The sequence below is a fragment of the Ursus americanus genome, chromosome 4, assembly GCF_024610735.1.
Source record: "Ursus americanus isolate L20-20 chromosome 4, mUrsAme1.1.p, whole genome shotgun sequence".
In the NCBI taxonomy this organism is placed as follows: Eukaryota; Metazoa; Chordata; class Mammalia; order Carnivora; family Ursidae; genus Ursus; species Ursus americanus.
In genome coordinates, this window is record NC_142130.1 from 72,034,578 (window position 1) to 72,054,831 (window position 20,254).

Here is a 20,254-nt window from a genome sequence, read left to right on the forward strand (position 1 = left end):
ACCTTGAATAAGTGCTTTGTAAATCTCACATTTAATATTCACATTAGTCTTATGAGATATTTACTTTTATCCTATTGTCTCAAACTATTCCTGGCACTTATTAAATGTTGAATAACATGGTTTGATAATGAGTTGCCCAAAGCCACATATACTTATTACTATAAAAGAAAAAGATGGACTTCAAGTCCAGGCCTGTTTAAATCCAAAATATATACTAACCTGCCTTCTTGTTTTTTTCTGATCAGATTGTGTCAAAATCACTAAGAAGACTGACAGAGTGTGAAATGAGAATGCTCATTTCAGAGATAATAAAATGAGACTCATAGATTCCAAGTGTGATCATGGATTCCTAAATCACAAGCTGAAAATCATGGAATCCAATATTCCAAGCTCAAGTTTTGAACACATTTTAGAGCCTTGTAGAAAGATGTGGGACATTTACTGCCAATGAGAAACTAAATCCAGGCTTTCCAGGTAGAAGGTGTTAATTTTCTTCAAATTCCTCAGAGCAATGCCCAGAAACCCAAGGGAGCATCACTCTCAACTTTAGTGTTATTAAGCTTTTTATCCTTTTTCCTAAATATAAAGACTTATGAATGTTTAACATACATATTTCCCACACTTTAAAATACATGTTATTAGAGAAAAGACCACTGCTGTAAGCAAAAATCAATTATGCAGTTTATAGACTCTAAGAACAGATGAATCAATTACCTCCTCTTTCTCTCTCGAGAGATGGTTTGGTTTTGCCCAAATGTGGGGATGTAAAAATTATACTGATCCTGGTTTTATTTAATGATTATTATATGTCAGGCACTGGTCAATAATTAATTTCATTTAATACTTATACAAAATATTGTTATAAAGTTTGGTTATCCCAAATGTATAGATGAGTAAATGAGGCAGAGAGATTAAGCAATTGCTTAAAGTCACACAGAAGATAAGAGAGAGATTTTGTCGTTGAACTCTTTCAGTCTGACTCCTGACCACTACATGTAAACTGCTTCTTGGCTCTGGTAAGCTTGCCCAATTTCAGAAGAGCCTTGGAAATTCAGCACAACAAAACTCAAAGCAGATTTCAAGCCCAAGAATGTTCCAAATCAGAAATCACCCTTCTTTCTCTCAAGTGCACATCACCACCACATCTCTCTCTAGAAGAGACACTGATCTCCGTATGGGTTGACACAGTAAATGTAGATCATTCAAACTGCAGATGACCTAAAACTGGCCTGAATGTAATTGACTCGCCCCAACCCTGCACCTAAATGCTGGACAAATCCGAATGGTACTAAGACTTGCCTCCAAAGTTGGCAGAAGTCTGCTACTTTTCAAGATGTTTTTCCCTCACTTTGACCAATTCACTACTTGCTTAACTATAAACATATTAGCCATACCTTAGAAAAGATATCTAAAGAACCTAATGATTATATAGTTTACCCCCTTGTTCTACATGGAATTACTACCCTAACATCATGTCAGTATAGGTGGAATTAAAAAAAATTAAAATCTTAAAAGATTTTAAGACAAAACATTATAACTGAGTCTTTAAGATTTTTTTTTAATAAGACACTTCATAACGAGGTATGGAATTTATCCATTTACACACATTAAAAACGGCTGTAAATGTTAGCACATCAAAGCAATAATTCCTAATGTGTATAGGAAAAAAGTATTTCTTACTACCACTTTGTGGTATTGCATAAAACACTATATATTGTAAAACATATACAATATATAAAATTCTTACCAAAAGATTCCGAATGTATCCACTCAAACTCATGGCGACTTTTCTGGTGTTTTTAACTGCTCTGTTGTAAAGAAAAGTTGTAGCACCCCGGTTCCAGTCTACTACAATTATATTTATATCGTCTTGATTCAACAAAATCCTTAGGAAGCGCTGAAGCCATGAGGGAGCAGAGCCCGTTGGTCTGTAACCATGAATAAGCCAGACTGTTTTCTTGCTTATATTGAAATTCACATTAAGTGAGTTACTCTGCTCAAACAGTGGCTCAGCACAGTTGAGGTTGTTCCTTGTATACAACATCAAGAAAATCTCCGTTTGGGGAACAAACAAATCTTTGAAGGAATCCTTTATACTTAGCTGAGAGAATTCAAGGCATAATCTTTTATTCTCTGAAATAAGAAAAAAAAAGTTAGTCAAGCTGAGTACTGGGATAGTATTTGATACAATTCCTATGGCCGTAACAAAGAACAGATTTGAACTTGGAGGGAGGATTTTATTTCATAAGTATTTCAACATAAAACTCTGCGTAACTACAATGTTTAATGTGTTGATTATGTAAAAAGGCCCTTTGAACAAGAAGCATCCAAAATTTTTAAATAAAATACAGAAATATGATTGGTTAAAAATTAAGAATTATTTTTTATCTGTACAAAATAGCAATGGTGTCACTTAAATCATTAATATTGTTAGTAAAGGGGCACCTGGGTAGCCCAGTCAGTTAAGCATCTGCCTTCAGCTCAGATCCTGATCTCAGGGTCCAGGGATCTAGCCTTACACCGGGCTCCCTGCTGGGTGGGAGTCTGCTTCTCACTCTCCCTCTGCTCCTCCTCCACTCCCCCTTTCATGCTCCTGCTCTCTCTCTTCTCTCCCTCCCTCTCTCCCTTTTTTTCTCTCTCTCTCAAATAAATAAATGAAATCTTTAAAAAAATACATTGTTAGTAAAGAAAGTATTATGCACACCAATAAAAGTAAATAGATTATGAGCTTTAACAGAAATTTTGCAGGATAATATATATGTATAATAATCATTCAAGAAAACATATTTTATCTAACTAGTGATCAAATATATACAAATCAAAACAATAAGGTATCATTTTCTTCCTATCGAACAAAAAGAAAAAATCATTTTAATACTTAATACTTGTGAAGGAATATGTAACAAATATTCATATACATGGATTCTGAGAGCATAAGTTGATACAACATCCTTTTGAAATTGAAATTATATAGACACATAATCTTAAAAATATGTGTTCTTCCTTATTTTCTTCCTAGGATTTACACTAATGAAATAAATGATTTGTGTTAAGTGTAAAAACATTAATAACAGGCTTATGCATAATTGCACAAAAACTTAAAACATCTTAAATATCACCATATAGTACTTTCATCGATGTGTGTATCCTATGTGTCTGTCTATCTATCTACCTACCTTCCTACCTACCTACCTACCTATGTATCTATCTATCCATCCATTTATCCTAGAGAGAAGTATGGCAGAATGAAATAACTAAGCCAAATCAATAGCAATAGTCATACCTAGGCAGTGAAACAGTGGCTGCTTTTTAATTTTCTTTTTCATAAATTCTCAGAATTGTAATTTCTTTCAAAATTAGCATATAATCCCAATTTTTTAATGAGCATATGCATGTACTATTTTAGGAAGTTTAACTTATTAAAAGATTTGGGGAAACGATTTTGTCCATTTATATCAAAAATTCAAAAAATTGTTAATATAGTTCATGCCAATAATTCTACTTTTAAGAACTTGTCCCAAGAAAATAGTCATTTAAACATATAAAAATGAACTAATATATATTATTTTTGGACTGAAGAAATGGGAGTGATTTAAATGCCCAGAAACAATGATGTGATTAAGTAAACTACAAATATATTTAATAAATATAAATATGTATTACATATACATATATTTAAAACTACAGACATATAATGTGTATTTGATAAATCCGTAATAATATGCACAAATTACAATCTACCTTTTAGTTTGGAAAGTATATATGTGATTTTGTCACAATTATTCAGAAGACAAAGGGGGAAGGCAGTGAAGGAGAAGCACAATTAATTCCCAGGTTAACAGATGAGAGATACTCAGACAAGTGAAAACATTGAAACAAACTTCATTTGTCCTAAGTACTAGAGAATGAGGAAGTGGAGAGGAGAAATAAATCAAACCACAGTGCAATATCACTGCTTACTACACTATACAAATTGCATAGGGAATTGTGTACATCCATCTTTCCACCATCTGAAATGCTTCCATCAGCTGAAACTCGGAGAAGGCCAAATGCAATCAGTATATCCAAACTGTTGGTCCACTCCAAGCCAAGGTAGATTTTACCTGGTCCTGGGATGAGTAATGAGGAATAAAGAGTAGTATCCCTCTGATAAAGTAAGGGACAGAAATCACCTGAAACAATCAACAGAGCAATCTATTATCTGTTGCCAGATGTAGAAGTAATTGCAGAAAATTCAATAGCACTCTCATTATAATACAAGAAAAATCGTGTCCTCCCTAGGAGGACATTAACAGAAAATTTGGTAAGGTAAAAAAACAATAGCATAAAATGAAAAGTGGAATAATGAGATACTACAATTCAAGAAAAGAAAAAATGTAATCATAGAATAAAAATTCACATTACATGTGCTAAATCATGGAATGCTCACCTGACAAAAAGAAAGATTTTAATTATGAAGGGAAACATAGATATGGGACAGAAAATGATGATTCAAATTAAAAATCATCATTGTTTTCTTGGGGTGGGAAGGAATTGGAGAGGGAGAGGGTTGCAGTTACAATCACTAAGGAAATAATTGCATTCCAGGGTGTGCAAACTGAAAAGACTCATCACAATATAGAGAAAATCAGTTAATCAGACTCACCAAGAGGCTTCCTAGAAACTAGTTTGGGTTTTGGTGAAAGAGAAAAATATCCTAAAAACATCAAGGCAGAAAATCCATGTTAAAATAGAGGAATGAAGTCATGATGACTTCAGATTTGTCTTCCAAAACAATACATTAGACAGATAAAAGTCCAATGAATGAAAGTTATAAGTGAAAAAGTTTGTGGCCTAATGATTTTATATCCTCCCTAAACTACACCACTCATAAATGACATAATAGAGTTCCTGACATCATCACTGTTAAATAAATGCTAAGTTTACTGAAGATAAGATCCACAGAAACTCATTACAAAAAGATTGAAAGTTTATATGGAAATAGGAAAGACACCAATATAAGTGTATATATTATAAAACTGAGTAAAACATACATGCAATATCAAAAGGCATTCTTATTCAAATGTTTGCTAAGAATATTTAAATATTAGTATAAGTCAATATACTAATAAGATGGGAACATAGGTTAAAAGGAGTATAGAGAAAATAAGTGTGGTACAAAAATTCCTTAACTGGGGGATTCAAAAGATGTCAGTTTTTAAAATTTTAATGAATAGATAAGTGTGGCTTTAAAAAGACATTGAAAACCTTAAATGTTAACCACTGTACTATATAAACAGTACCCATAACTTTGTACACACTAAAAAAAAGGTATAGCAAACAGTGCATATATACAAAAGATAAGAAAATGAAAAAATTAACTATAGAAGTAAAAAACATGAAACAAAATGACACAATTACACTAGAGAAAAAATATATATGATATATACAGTTATGTAACTGGATAAAAATTGCCCATTAAAAAGCAAAGAATCTCAGCTTTCATTAGAAAATGGGCAATGGGTGTTTTAAGCAAGTGATTAATCACTAAAATTACTCCTGAAACCAACATTGTACTGTATGTTAACTAACTAGAATTAAACAATTTTTTGTTTAATTTAACTAACTAACTAACTAGAATTAAACAATTTTTCTAAATGACACTTAGCTATGAGTCATTTAAAAGAAGTACACAGGAAATTTTAAAGAAATGGGGAGGTATATTCTACACAAAATAAAAAAAAAGGAAAGCTGGTTGATGTACTAGATTATATGGGTGGCTCCAATTCATCACCCTTTCTTGAATCCATGCCATTTGCCTTGTAGCTTTGAGTCATTCTTCTACCATCATAAATGGGTGACTTGCCTCACTTCTTGATATGGGCACAAACAAATAACCTGCTGTGGAAAACAGGACCCTGGTAGACTTAACACAAGCAGAGGCTTGAAATGGGCTTGCATGTTGGGGGGCTGGCCTCTCATACTTCTGCCATCACCATGAAAATATCCTTGGTCTGGCCTGATAAAAGAGGAGAGAGAGAGGGACAAAAGAGCCAAGTTGCTGGTTGTGCTAGTCGCCCCCAGCAAACCGATGACCAGTCAAAAGCAAAACATGTAAGTGAACCCAATCAAAGAAGAGCAGTGTTGCCTAACCAATTCCCCCACCTGACCCCACAAGTGTGAGTAATACTGCTTTAAGTCAAATGCTACTGAGGGAATACGTTTTTGTTTTGTTTCATTTTGTTTAGCTTTATTGGGACATCATATAGCTGATTACATTGGTAATATTACTATTAGAAAATAAAAACAAAAGTTTTCAAAATGATAAAAAAAACTGTTAACCAGTATATGTTAAAAAACATGGAACTAACTAAAAAACATGGAACTGACTCAATTCTGGTAGATGTTAGGAGTAGAAAAATAAAGTTCTAGGTATCAAAAACTTACCAGAATCCCCAATAAGATTGTCAGATTTCTTAGCAGAAGCTTTGCAGGCCAGAAGGCAGTGAGATGATATATTTATATATTTAAAGTGATGAAAGAGAAAAACTTTCAACCTTGAATTCTATAACCAGCAAAACTGTCCTTCAAAAATGAGAGCAAAATTAAGATATCCTCAAACAAACAAAAGCTGAGGGAGTTCACTACCATAGACTTGCTCTACATGAAATGCTAATGGGAACCTTCAAGTTGAAATGAAAAGATGTTAGACAGTAACTTAAAGTCATATGAGAATATAAAGAGCTGTGGAAAAGGCAAATGTATGAACAAATATAAAAACAGTATTTTTGCAATTTTGATTTATAATTCTTTTTATTTTCTACAGAATTTAAAAGACAAATGCATAAGTATAATCATAAATCTATGTTAATGTTATGCAATATAAGGATAAAATTAGTGTCATAACTGAAAATGAGGAAAGCAGAGCTGTAAAGAAGTAGTTATTTATGTAAAAGTTAAGTTTTTATTGAAATCTTTTTTTTTTAAGTTGAGTATCAATTTAAGAAAGGTTGTCATAACTTTAAGATGTTACATGTAATCCCTATGATAATCACAAAGAAAATAATCTGTAGAATACACACAAAAGAAAATGAGAAGGGAATCAAAACATGTCACTACAAAAAATCAACTAAACACAAATAGAAGACAGTAATAGAGGAAGTGAAAGGCAAAAAGAAGCTCTAAGTATAAAAACAACAAAATGGCAAAATAAGTGCTTCCTTATCAGTAATAACTGCAAATGTAAATGGATTAAACCCCCACATAAAAAGAAATAGATTGACAGAGTGGATAAAAAAACAGCATCCAGGGGCGCCTGGGTGGCGCAGTCGTTAAGCGTCTGCCTTTGCTCAGGGCGTGATCCCAGCCTTCAGGGATCGAGCCCCACATCAGGCTCCTCCACTAGAAGCCTGCTTCTTCCTCTCCCACTCCCCTGCTTGTGTTCCCTCTCTCGCTGGCTGTCTCTGTCTCTGTCGAATAAATAAATAAAATCTTTAAAAAAAAAAAAAAACCAGTATCCAACTATATGGTATCTATAAGAGACTTACTTTACATCTAAAGACATTCATAGGTTGAAAGTATTAGGATGGAAAAAAGATATTCAATGCAGAAAGTTACCAAAAGAGAGCAGAAATACAATCTAAATGTCCAGTGAACGAATGGATAAAGAAAATGTGGTATATATACACACATATATATGTGAATAATACAGAATATTATTCAGCCATAAAAAAGTGCATCCTCCCATTTGCAACAAATGGATAAACCTAGAGGGCATTATGCTAAGTAAAATAAACCAGACAGAGAAAAACAAATACAAATACTATATAGCATCATTTATATGTGGAATCTAAAAAAATAAAATAAAGGCCAATTTCATAAAAATAGATAATAGAATGGTGGTTACCAGAGGTTTGGGAAGGATGGATGGGGAGATACAGATCAAAGGGTGCAAACTTCCAGTTATAAGATGAGTACGTTCTGAGGATCTAATATGCAGCATGGTGACTATAGTTAATAATATGATACTATCTATTTGGTTCTGTAATAATATAATATTGCATACTTGAAAGTCGCTGAGAGTAAATCTTAAGCATTCTCATCACACACACAAAAAAGTGTTAATTATGAGAGGTAATAGATGTATTAATTATCCTGATCTTGGGAGTCATTCCACAATGTATATGTGCATCACATCATCACATCATACAACTTAAACATACACAATTATATTTGTCAATTATTCCTCAATACAGTTGTGGGGTAGGGAAAGAACAGACTGGGGTATCTATACTTCCATCAGAGAAAATAGACTCTAAGTTAAAATTCTTACAAGAGAAAAAGAAGGACATGATAGAACTAACACCATAAAAATCTTAGAAGAAAACATAAGAGAAAACTTCATGACTTTGGATCCGGTAATGACTTTTTGAGCATTACCAAAAATAGCACAGAGAATAAAAGAAAAATGGATGAATTGTACTTCATCAAAATTAAAAACTTTTGTGCACTGAAGGACATTATCAACAGAGTGAAAAGGCAACACAGGGAATGGGAGAAAATGTTGACCAATCATATATCTGATAAGGGATTTATACCCAGAAGACATAAAGACCTCCCATAATTCAATGACAATAACAACAACAAATACACAACCAATTAAAAAATTGGCAAAAGATTTAAATGGACACACAGATAAAGATATGCAAATGGCTAATAATATGAAAAGATGCTCAATATCACTAATCATTAGAGAGACGCAAATCAAAACCACAATGAGATACCACTTCAAATCTATTAGGATTTGAAGGTAAAAAAAAGTATGGCTACTATCAAGAAACAGAAAACAACAACTACTGGCAAGAATGCAGAAAAATTGGAACCCTGTCCATTGCTGATGGGGATGGAAAACGGTATGGTGGTTCCTGAAAAAATTAAAAAGAGAATAACCATATAATCTAGAAATTCCACTTCTGGGTATACACCCAAAAAAACTGAAAGCAGAGACTCAAACATATTTATACACCTACGTTCACAGCAGCATCATTCATAATAACCAAAAGAAGGAAGCATTCCAAGTATCCATCAACAGATGAATGTATAAACAAAATCTGGTATACACATACAATGGAATATTATTCAGCCTCAAAAAAGAAGGAAATTCTGACACATGCTACGACATGGAAGAACTCTGAAGACATGATTCCACTTACATGAGGTACCTAAATTTGTCAAATAGAGACATAAAGACATTGCCAGGGGCTGGCACAGAGAGGAAAATGAAGAATTACTGTTTAATAGGTAAATAGTTTCAGTTTGGAAAGATAGAAAAGTTCTGGAGATGGATAGTGGCAATGGTTGCACACCATTGTCAGTGTACTTAGTACCACTGAACCGTACACTTAAAAATTATTAAAATGGTAATTTTTATGTGTGGTTTATCACAATTAAACTTTATAGAATCCAATTCCTGCCATGAAAGATACCCAGACTCCTCTTACTTCTATAAACAGCTAGAATACTGGATAAAATGTATATAGAAAAGTTTAGACACTGGACAACAAAGGGCTCAGAACTGTGATGTCTAAAAGAAAGGAAATAAATTATTTGAACACTATAATCTAATAGCTTTCTGCCTGGCATAGCTTCCTGCCGTGCAGGAAGGTTGGACCCAAGGGAAGCATGGTGGTGTTACCAAACTGGGGAGAAAGATCAGAGTTTAGGGAGGGTAAAACAACTAGAATTTCTATCAGAAAGTGCTGCAACAGAAGGAGTTGTGTGGAGGCAGAGCTCTGAAATAGCGGGGACTCAGAGGCGTCCCCACGAGTAGGTTGCTGGATACAAGCCTACACAGGCAGAGGGTGACATTCCACAAAGAGCTCTAAGCAGAACAATTCTAAAAGTCACAAATGCTCTGGGAGACAATGACATTCTCACTAGCCAGAGTAGAAAGACCTTAAAGAACATCATGGACATTCAATAGAGACCCTAGAAGGATCATATTTAATTTTAAGCGAGCTAAACTAGCTCTAGTGTAAAAGAGACCCATCTTGTCTCCTTCTCATGCTCTCAATTCTGCTTGCTTTGATTCAGCTTCACTTTCTGGCAGTGAGCAGGCTATGTGTCTGAAATATTGAGAGAAAATATTAATGATTTTGAAGAAGGCAAGGGTTTCTCCAACAAGATTACAGTAAGTGTGACACATAAGAGAAAAACTGATAAATTGGACACTGTCATAATGAAACATGTCTGCTTCTAAAAGGACATTGTTAAGAATATGAATATGCAGGCTTGCAATATGTATGCCTGAAAGTCTCCTGTGTCCAGAATGTGTAGGGCAGGGGAACATGTGTGTTTATATACACATACAGGTAAAACACAACACCTCAATGTTTAAGAATTGTCAAAAGAATTGAAGTCACTTAACAAACAATGGTATAATGGCCAATAAGCTCTAGAAACGATGCTCAACATCACTAGTCACCAGGAAAATATAAATTAAACCAAAATAATACATCACTATACACGTACTAGGATGGCTAAAATTAAAAAGACTGACAAAACCAAATATAGGTGAATGTGTAAAGCAACTTGAAGCATGCTTCATTGCTGAAGGAAGTGACAAAATGGTACAGTATTTTGGAAAACAGTTTGGTAGTTTCTTAAAATGTTAAATATGTACTTTTATGACCCTAAAAAAATCACTTCCAATTGTTTGCCCTTGAAAAGTAAAAGCACTTGGAGTGCCTGTGTGGTTCAGTCGGTTAAGCAACTGCCTTTGGCTCAGGTCATGATCCCAGGGTCCTGGAATCGAGCCCCACGTCGAGCTCCCTGCTCAGGCGGGAGTCTGCCTCTCCCTCCCCTCCGATGCTCCCCCTACTTGTGCTCTCCTGCTCTCTCTCTGTCAAATAAATAAATAAAATCTTTTTTTAAAAAAAAGAACTTGTCCATAATATTTATAAATTCATAGACGCTTCTTTCATAAGGACCCCAAACTGGAAAAAACCTACAATAAATATTTATTAACAGCTGTAACTATACCATCAGCGACAGTAATAATGCTTAATGGTTATTTAGCACTCACTCCATGTCAGGCACTGTGCTGCTTTATATTTGCTATCCTTTCCCTCATTTCGTATATGAAGAAAGATCACACAATTAGAAGCAACAGAACATTCACGAATGACGTCTGAAAAGTATAACTATATTCATGGCACAAGTTATTATGCAAACAGTTGAGCAACATAAATTCACTAGCTCAATTCTATTCATGTGTAATAAAAAGAATGAAGACCTTTTGGGGCCAGCAAAATGTCAGGTACAAAACAACAGACTGACCTGATGCCTAAAAAAAACAGAGGTTTATATGGCCATAGAGTCAGTTAAGACACAAAACTGTAAATAGAACTTTAGTATCTCTGAAAGCTAGGGGCAGAAGGCGAAATAAGAGGTAAAAGTATCTTTAATTTTCTGGTTCTGAAACAATCAAAGCACATTCAGAAAATATACACTATTTAACAAGTCATAAGTAACCAAGATATTCCACCAGAAACTCTTCCAACTGTGCAAATGTTTGGAAAGTTGTGGAAATGAAGCTGACTACACAAACAAAATAAAGTAAATGTCTGAGAAGTCTTTAGATCAAGAATTCTCAAGCATGGGTTTAAAAGTGAGGGTAAAAATGACTGGGAAAGTTTGTTCAAAATGTAGTTTCCTGGTGCCATCCCCAGAGATTCTGATTTGGTAGGTAAATCTGCATTTTAAAATGCATAACCCAGGGGATTCTGATACCCATGGTCCATACAGGTCTACCACAACTGTATGGTGTAAAGGCCTACACCTGGAAATTAATCTGAGACAATTACAGAGAAAATGTACATGGAAGAAAACACAATGGAGTATTCTAACCTAATTTATAATTGACCAAATCACACATTTATGTTAACCTCCTTTGAGCTTTGCAATGCAGTGAGACAGTATTATGAGTTTTACTTTCATTTAAAAATGGGGAAGCTAAGGTTCACAGATGTTAAGTGATTTGGCCTTGAGATAACAAGCCACCAGGACTTGAATCTGGGTCTTTTAAATGCAAATTCCATGTTCTTGCAGGTCAAGCTCATCTTAAAAAAACTTTTGTACAATAAATTAAAGTTGCTTGTAGCCATGTGATCTTAGCAAATCAGTAGAAATAAATTACTAGTCACATCAGAAAGATTTTTAAATACAAATTACACAAATTTATACAAATTTTACAAAATTTTTATACAATTATATAAATTTTTATACAACTTAGAGAAAAATGATGAATTTGTTGAGTCAATGAGCTCAGAGTGCCTCTGGTTTCAGAAAGATCATTGCCCTACAAAGCCTGCCAAGGAACGTTCTATAAATTTCTATACTCTCTCTACTCCAAGTATAGTCCCACATACCCACAGGCATCACCTGGGGGTTTATCAGAATTGCAGAATCTTGGGCTTCACTTCCAGCCTGTGGATAAGAATCTGTACTTTAAACAAGATTCCCGAGTATTTTATATTGCATATTATAAGTGTTATCATCTTAGAAAAATGACTCCATTTTTTCTGAATTTCACGGTCCTCAACTGTAAAATGAGAAAGAAAATTAAGTTTCTTTAACATCTCTTCCAAGTTACTGGAATATGAGAGTTGGCAAACTATGGCCTCAGGGCCAAATCTGGCTGGCAAGGTAAGGCAGTTTTTACATTTCTAAATGGCTGAAAAGAATTAAAATAATAATATTTTGTGACATGTGAAAATTGCAATGAATTCAAATGTTATTATCTATAATAAATTTTATTAGAACACAGCCATACTCATTAGTTTATGAATTGTCTACAGCAGTTTCCATATTATAATGACACAGCTGAATAGATACAGCAGATACAGAGCTGAAAAGATACAGTATGGCCTTCGAAGCCTAAAATGTTGACCAGCTGGCCTGTTACAGAAATATTTGCTGACCCTTGCAACTACAACTACCATTTAAGCACGTAATATGAATCAGAAACTGTACTAAGAATATATATGCATATAATTTGAATATATGTCCGTATATATATCTGTACATAGTTTGTTCAGCTACCTCTCCATTCCCCTTTTATTCCATTAAAATTTTTTTTTTAAATATTCATTTGAGAGAGAGAGTGTGTGAGCCGGGGGGAGGGGCAGAGGGAGAGTGAGAGCGACAGCAAGAGCGCGCGCGCATGCGCGCGCGCGCGCGAGGGAGAGAGAGAGAGAGAGAGAGAGAGAGAATACTCAAGCAGACTCCCAGCAGAGCACGGAACCCCATGTGAGACTGGATATGGGCTCAATTTGGGGCTCCACACAGGGTTGATCTGATATGAGCCGAAATCAAAGGTTGGTTGGCAGCGTAACCAACTGAGCCACCCAGACATCCCTCCATTTAAAAATGTTTAAAACATCTGATAACCTTGGTTTTTTAGAATATTTTTCCTTTTTTGAAGGCAGATGTAATCATGTAATGATTTTCATGTTGAGGAGTGTGAGACAGACTCTTGAAGAGGCACATATCAGAATCTCTAGTGGAGAAGGGAGGGGGATTTAAAATTTGAATAAAACATACTTGTAGGAAATTAATTACTGAAAATTCAACAATTTCCTAGGCACGTGGGATTTTGAGGAAAATGGGAGGGAGCACTAAGAGTCTGCATGGGTTACAAATGATTTTGAGAATAACTGATCTTTAATTTCCTTATTTTCTATTTACTGTCATTAATATCTAAAGGGCCTGCTGTTCTATTTCAGTCAACAGAGACAGAAACATACATAGTAATTATATCAGAGTTTCCCCAACTGAAAATTTAGGTAATTCCTAACTACTAATCAAAACAATCATCTTAGAAATTTTGCCACATGAGTTTGGAGTATAAACCAGAATACAAAAATGATGTAAACTATAAATGACACAAAGTTAGGGGCCTGGACTTCAAATTTCTCTGACTTCTAAATTAAGATGCCACTATCATACATTACACAAATATAAAATGCCTATCAAGAAACGTCTACATGAGAAAAATATAATAAACTGTATATTAATATCACTTAGATTCTGTATTTGAATATAAAACTCAAACATTTCTAGAATTTGATTAACTCAAATATCCAATTGAAAAAAACAAGAAATAATTTGAATTTCTACGTGATATTTTAAGGTTATTCAAGGGTGCATTCAAGAATTTTTTTAAAAGGAAATTTAAAACAAAGAAAATCATCTGCCTTTGCAAAGGCACAAAAATCCATTCATCATGAGTTTTAAATATGTTACTTATTATCATAAAGTAGAACAAGTAGTTCTAGTTCTACTTTATTACCAGAAAGAAGTAAATGATATTACTAACATTAATAAACTTTATTACCATAAACCAGTAAACCAAGAGAATAAAGTTCTACTTTATAACTATAAACCAGTTTGTGTTTTGTTACACTTTAACATAATAGGTCAAAAAAAAAAGTTGTAGTATATGTTTACTTTGTTTGCTTTGCAATTGGCAATTATGTAAAGAGTTTCCTCAAAAGTAAGATTACTTGAGCACTGAAATTGAAACAAGATGTTTAGTAAGTCATGATTTTCAAATATTGAATTAATTTCCCTATTACTGAATTATTCTTTCTTTTGAATATTTCTGTTCTCTATGTACATCTTCTTATAAAAGGATTTTTAGTTATTAATTTTCTGGAAAGTAAATAAAATACAGAATATACAATTTAAGAAACACATACACACACACACATATGTATATATACACAAGATTTCTTCATAATTACCCACTTGATATAATTAGTACCCAAATCATACTATTTTTTTTCATACTATGTCATAAAATTCTTTATCCCAGAATCAGAAGACCATGCTGATTATCTTACACACAATTTGGTAAGATAAATCAAATTATTCAGTTCTTACCAGATCTTGCCCAGCACATCAAACAGAGAAAAATGTATACTCTCATTTGAAATCCAATAAAAGGAAAAGCAGCACCCAGATTCCACAAGAAAGAAATTCCGAAATTCATTAAGGTTTCTCTTTGGTAAGATTGTCAGAGTCTGGTAGGTTTTAGCATAAAAGATTCTGATCTTTTGCTCCTCCCTGTTCATAGAAAAGGTAAGGTGGTTTTGTTTTCTCTTATCTGGCTTGTGGTGGTGAGAGGATTTTTAAGTCAAGACTCTTAAGAAGTCACAAACAGCTGCCCAAGTTAAATTTAAGGGGAAGAAAAAGTAATTATATCTTTCTTTATTCCTCTTAACCTCAAGATTTCAGAAGTGGTCAAGAAGAATATGTCTGTTGAAAGCCTAGAGCAAATGTGATGTTAAAAAATGCTAGAAATGGAAAGAGTCAGAAAATGTTGTGGTTTATGTTCACTTTGATTACAAACTAAGTTGTCTTCATATACCATAAAATCAATAATAAAATCCATATCCATCAAGCTGTCAAATATAAAATATGACTTTTTCATGTTTGTGTAATTTTATAACCCAAACTTAGTGGCTATTTTAAAATTCAAAATGCTAGCTTGTCCTTGGGTTCTACAACTGGAAAATAAAAAATATTTTTTGTTTTTAATACAACATTTTTAAATTACAGTTTTTTTTCACATGTTTACTTCGTTTTCCCCCTTATTTTCCTTCCAGCAATGGATTTTAAAGGTCCGGAAAACAGAGAACCGGTTTAAGTACACATGTTATCAGTTCAAAAGTTAAATTTGTTTTTTATGAATTCAAGTCTCTATAAATTTCCAAAGATACTTTAAGAACAGAAGTGCCTAATTCATATCATTGATCAGCAGAAACTAATGGAGGTCTGGGAGGTATTTCAAAGAATCCACAAACAAAAGGAGGTATTCATTTAAAAACCATGTAAAATTTAAATTTTATCAATTTGAACTGTTGATCTCTAGGGATTTTATGTGAGACTTCATTTTTAGGAGTCCACTACTATAACTTGACTGGAGACCACCAATGTACTTCTCTAACAAAGATAGGAATAAACCACATCATTTTAGAATGAGGGAAGAAAGGTAATATAAATATCATACATGGAGTGCCTGGGTGGCTCCAATGGTTAAGCATCTGCCTTTGGCTCGGGTCATGATCTCCAGGTCCTGGGATTGAGCCCCACAGCAGCAGGCTCCCTGCTCAGTGGTGTGTTTGTCTCTCCCCCTGCTTGTGTGCTTTCACTCTCTCAAATGAATAAATAAAATCTTTAAAAAAAAAAAAGTCATATATGTTAAAAGAGATTCTTAACAAGTTTATACTTACAAAATAAATCTTTCCTATTTAACATATAATTTTTCTTTTATTTTGTGCTTTCGATGTGACATTGAAATATTAATCTTATATGTTATTTTCATATTCACCACTCTGAAGAGCTCATATTGAAAATATCAACTTGGCATTTAAGACAGTACAATAGGGATGCACTGTATGGTGACTAACATAATATAATAAAAAATCATTATTAATAAAAAAAAAATAATAAGACAGTACAATACATAGCAGAGTTTCAAAATATAAAAAACTATGCTGTTTTCATATTTTTTACTTACTGTCGATAGCAATAAAATTGAGATTAATGTCCATTGCATTAACTAGCAAAATATTGAGAAGGCAAATTATATAAAATATCTACAGTTTAGTAAGAGAATAGTTCCATGATTATTTAGTCCTCTTTCGAAATAAAAAATGATTTTAAGCTTACAGACATGGATACAATATAAATAATATGATAAAAGTAATAATGAGGATGATGAGGAGGATAAGGATGAAGATATAAAACTGATTGAGCCTTATGTACCAAGCACTTTACAGGTAACTATAATAGGTCGTTAAGTAGTATATACTGAGATGGAGGAGTCATTGTTTATCAGAATATATTTTGGCACAATATTTTTGTATAATTTAGCAATATGTGTCAAAATGTTTAATGGTCTTACCCTTTGATTCGGCAATCAAACACCCAAGATATTTTTCCACAGAAATACTAACACATGTGCACAAAGACATATGAGCAAGGATGTTAATCTCAGCATTTTTATAATGGCTAAAAAACGGCAACAATGTAAATGTCTAACAGTGGGGGATTAGTCTATGCACATATTGTGGATTAAAATTAATATAGATAAATCAATATTAATTGGTATAGAAAGTCTCCATTATGTAGTTCAAGGAGAGAAAAGGCAAGCTAAAAAAAAAGTATGTATAGTAAAATTTATTTTACTATAATATGTTTTACATATATATGCATAGATCAAAGTTAGGACGTTTCTCCTCCAAAATGTTTGTCTCTGCATGATAGATTTATGGATGTTTTTTTATTTATTTCTTTAAACATTAAAAATATTTCTTTACAATAAGCATCTAATACAAGTAAAGCAAACAAAAAAGCTATATTTACTTGGGACAAATATGGTTAGGAAAATCAGAATAAATTAAAAATGAGGATAGGAAAAAAGTGAAGACAAACGTGAGGTCAATTTTAGGAAAAGCATCCACTAGAATTCCTTAACACTAATTTATCAAATTTCTCCATTCACTCATTCATTTATGCAACTTTTATTAAGCATGTACTGATTTCCAGGCATAATGTAGTGGGACATACAAAGTAGAGACATTCATTTATTCAAACTGTATTATGTCAATAACTATTTATGATACATCTACATAGGTACTGAAATATATTTACCCTATAGCAATTCACAGTGAGGAGGGCTTGAAAAAGGTGTATCTATGGAACCATTGCACCACACAGCAGGGCAGCCAGCCAATCTAGGGTGCAGAGTTCAGGGAAGCCTTGTAGGAGATGCTGTGTGGGCTGAACTACAAAAGAGAGTTAGAGTCAGCTGGGCAAAGAAAGGGAGAAAGAAGCTCTAGTTTTAGATAGACAGACAGACAGATAGATTTATATACATGGCTTATAGTTTTACACATGTTATATATATATAAACATTTTCATTTTTGAATAGATAAAGTTAGCAGTGTAAAACATCCTGATATGAGTGAAGGAAGGCTAATTCTTTATAGTGTTCCATGCATTTAACCCATTAAATCTTATATTTGAGTAATGGTCCAGGAAATGCTGAGAATAATTTTTTTAGCTACTGCTAGGTTTATTACAATGTGTTCATTCAATATAAGTTAGGAAATGCAGTAAGCTTAAATTAGAAAAATGATATATATTTACGTCAAACTGAATAAACAGCTAACTGCATAGCTAACTTTCAAAGCTTGTAACATTAAAAAAGTTACTCTAAAAGTATAAGCACCATAAACTCAGGTCCTGCCAAAAGAAAAGAGGATGTGATAAGAACACCAAAATCACACACATTTGTAAAAAAAAAAAAAAGTATGATGCAAACTTCAGTGAAACAACACAACATAACTGTTAATTTATATATATTATATATATATATATAATTTATAAATACAGCTAAAGGTTTATATCATTCACAATCAGATACGTGCACTGAAAATTTTACAATGAAACCTGAAGATCCGACTCCTAGATCAGCTGTGACTGAGGGGAAGTTAAAGAGGAAATATATTCATTTGGATAAGATTTATGAGATAAATGAACTTAAAAAATCAATAGTTTTACACATAATTGAGACCTTCAGGTGTCCATTCATTTATTAACATATATTTGTTATGTAACTACAATGTGCTAGTTTCCTTAATTCCCTCTTACCCTACCACAACAATGTTGATGACAGAGGAAAGAAAGGAAAAATGGAGACAGGACTTAAATACTTAGGATATCAACAGAAGGTGACTACTGAAGTTACCGACACATCATTTTGTATTTATTTGTATGGGAAGTCTGTCTCTCTCATTATGCTGAAAGCTTTAGAAGGACAGATCTGCATACTTAACCTTTGTTTCCCAAGGATTAAAGACAGTGCCTGGCACATAGCTAGCATTCAAAAAATGAAGTACTGTAACTACGTTAGCCCAATCCATTCTTTAAGAAATAGAACTTGAATTCCAAAAAGTGAAATTACTTATTTAAAGTAATAAAATTAATGTCAGAGTTAAATTAGAAATCAGGGTTCCAAAGATGTGTTCCTTTTCATTAGAAAAGATGGTGGTTTTTTTGGTCCACCAACCAAATAAACTCGCATGACTCCTCAGTGCAAAATGAATTATCACCACGCCTAACTAATAGCCAAATGATGTCCTGATTACTGTATATTTACAGGATAATTTCAGGGTCTTTCATAGACATATGGATTCTTCAGAAAGGAAGCCAAGTGAACAGTTAGTTGACAGTTCATTTATCCAACTACTGATAATCTGAGTGGGTTTTCTTCGTCCCTCTTTTTTTTTTTTTTTTTTTTAGATTTTACTTATTTGACAGAGAGAGAGACAGCCAGCGAGAGAGGGAACACAAGCAGGGGGAGTGGGAGAGGAAGAAGCAGGCTCTCAGCGGAGGAGCCCATGGATCCCAGAACGCCAGGTTCACGACCTGAGCCAAAGGCAGACGCTTAATGACTGAGCCACCCAGGCGCCCCTCTTCTTCCTTTCTTTTACTTACCTTTATTTTTTTTAGGATTTTTTTTTTTCCTAACCCTCCTCAATTGTATACAAAGTACAGCCCTTATACAAGATACAATCAATGGATCCCGCTACAAGCGCCCCGCAGCTATCCTCAAAAATTCTGGCTTCAGTCACAAAACTTGCTATACTTTCGGTAGTGTTCCTCGGTAGAAGCCATTTTCTCAAGTTTTCAAATGCCTTCTGGAGTCCACCTAAAACCTCTGTGCCCATTTTCAAATACTTCTCTAGGGCGCGCTTCCTGGGTAAATAAACTTTAATTCTAGGACTCTATTGTATTTCACATACATATCCATGCAGCATGGATTTATTCTTTCAAAAAAGTATTTTACATAGAATATAAATTCAAACTCCTCATGATTTATTCATTCACTCTTTGGAAACAAATCTTCCCCCATTAACCTGGGAGCTCCAGTACTGCAGCTAGTAGTCTTAAAACATCTCCACAGACATTTTATTGAAAATGTTGATTGAATAAATCCAAAGTCAATTAATAATGCTGTGCCTAGGAAAATGGAAGGCACTCCACAAGCAAGAGGACAAAGCCCCGAGCCCGGTAATCTTTTTTATTCTCACTCACTCTTCTAGGGTCCGGGAGAGATCCCGGGCAGCGTGGCGGTGCGGTGTGCGGCCCCGCAAGGCTCGGGGGGGGGGGGGGGGGGGGGCGTGGCCCCGCAGCCTCGCCCCGC

At 33.9% G+C, this 20,254-nt stretch overlaps 1 protein-coding gene across 4 annotated transcripts in view; it reads right to left on the reverse strand.

Annotated features, from left to right (window-relative positions):
* Positions 1 to 20,211, reverse strand: part of LIPI (lipase I) — a 61,685-nt gene extending 41,474 nt beyond the window's left edge. Inside the window, exons 1-4 of one of the 4 annotated variants that reach the window (XM_087861727.1) lie at positions 20,146 to 20,211; positions 17,698 to 17,831; positions 16,052 to 16,216; positions 1,748 to 2,133 (exon numbers count right to left, since the gene is read on the reverse strand). In XM_087861727.1, coding sequence (XP_087717853.1) covers positions 1,748 to 2,044 — 297 coding nt within the window. In that variant the 5' untranslated portion in view covers positions 2,045 to 2,133; positions 16,052 to 16,216; positions 17,698 to 17,831; positions 20,146 to 20,211. Of the gene's footprint in view, positions 1 to 1,747; positions 2,134 to 14,922; positions 15,169 to 16,051; positions 16,217 to 17,697; positions 17,832 to 20,145 lie in introns of those variants that run through there. The other 3 variants (XM_087861728.1, XM_045785437.2, XM_045785438.2) reach the window with 3 other exon arrangements.
* Positions 20,212 to 20,254: the final 43 nt, after the last annotated feature.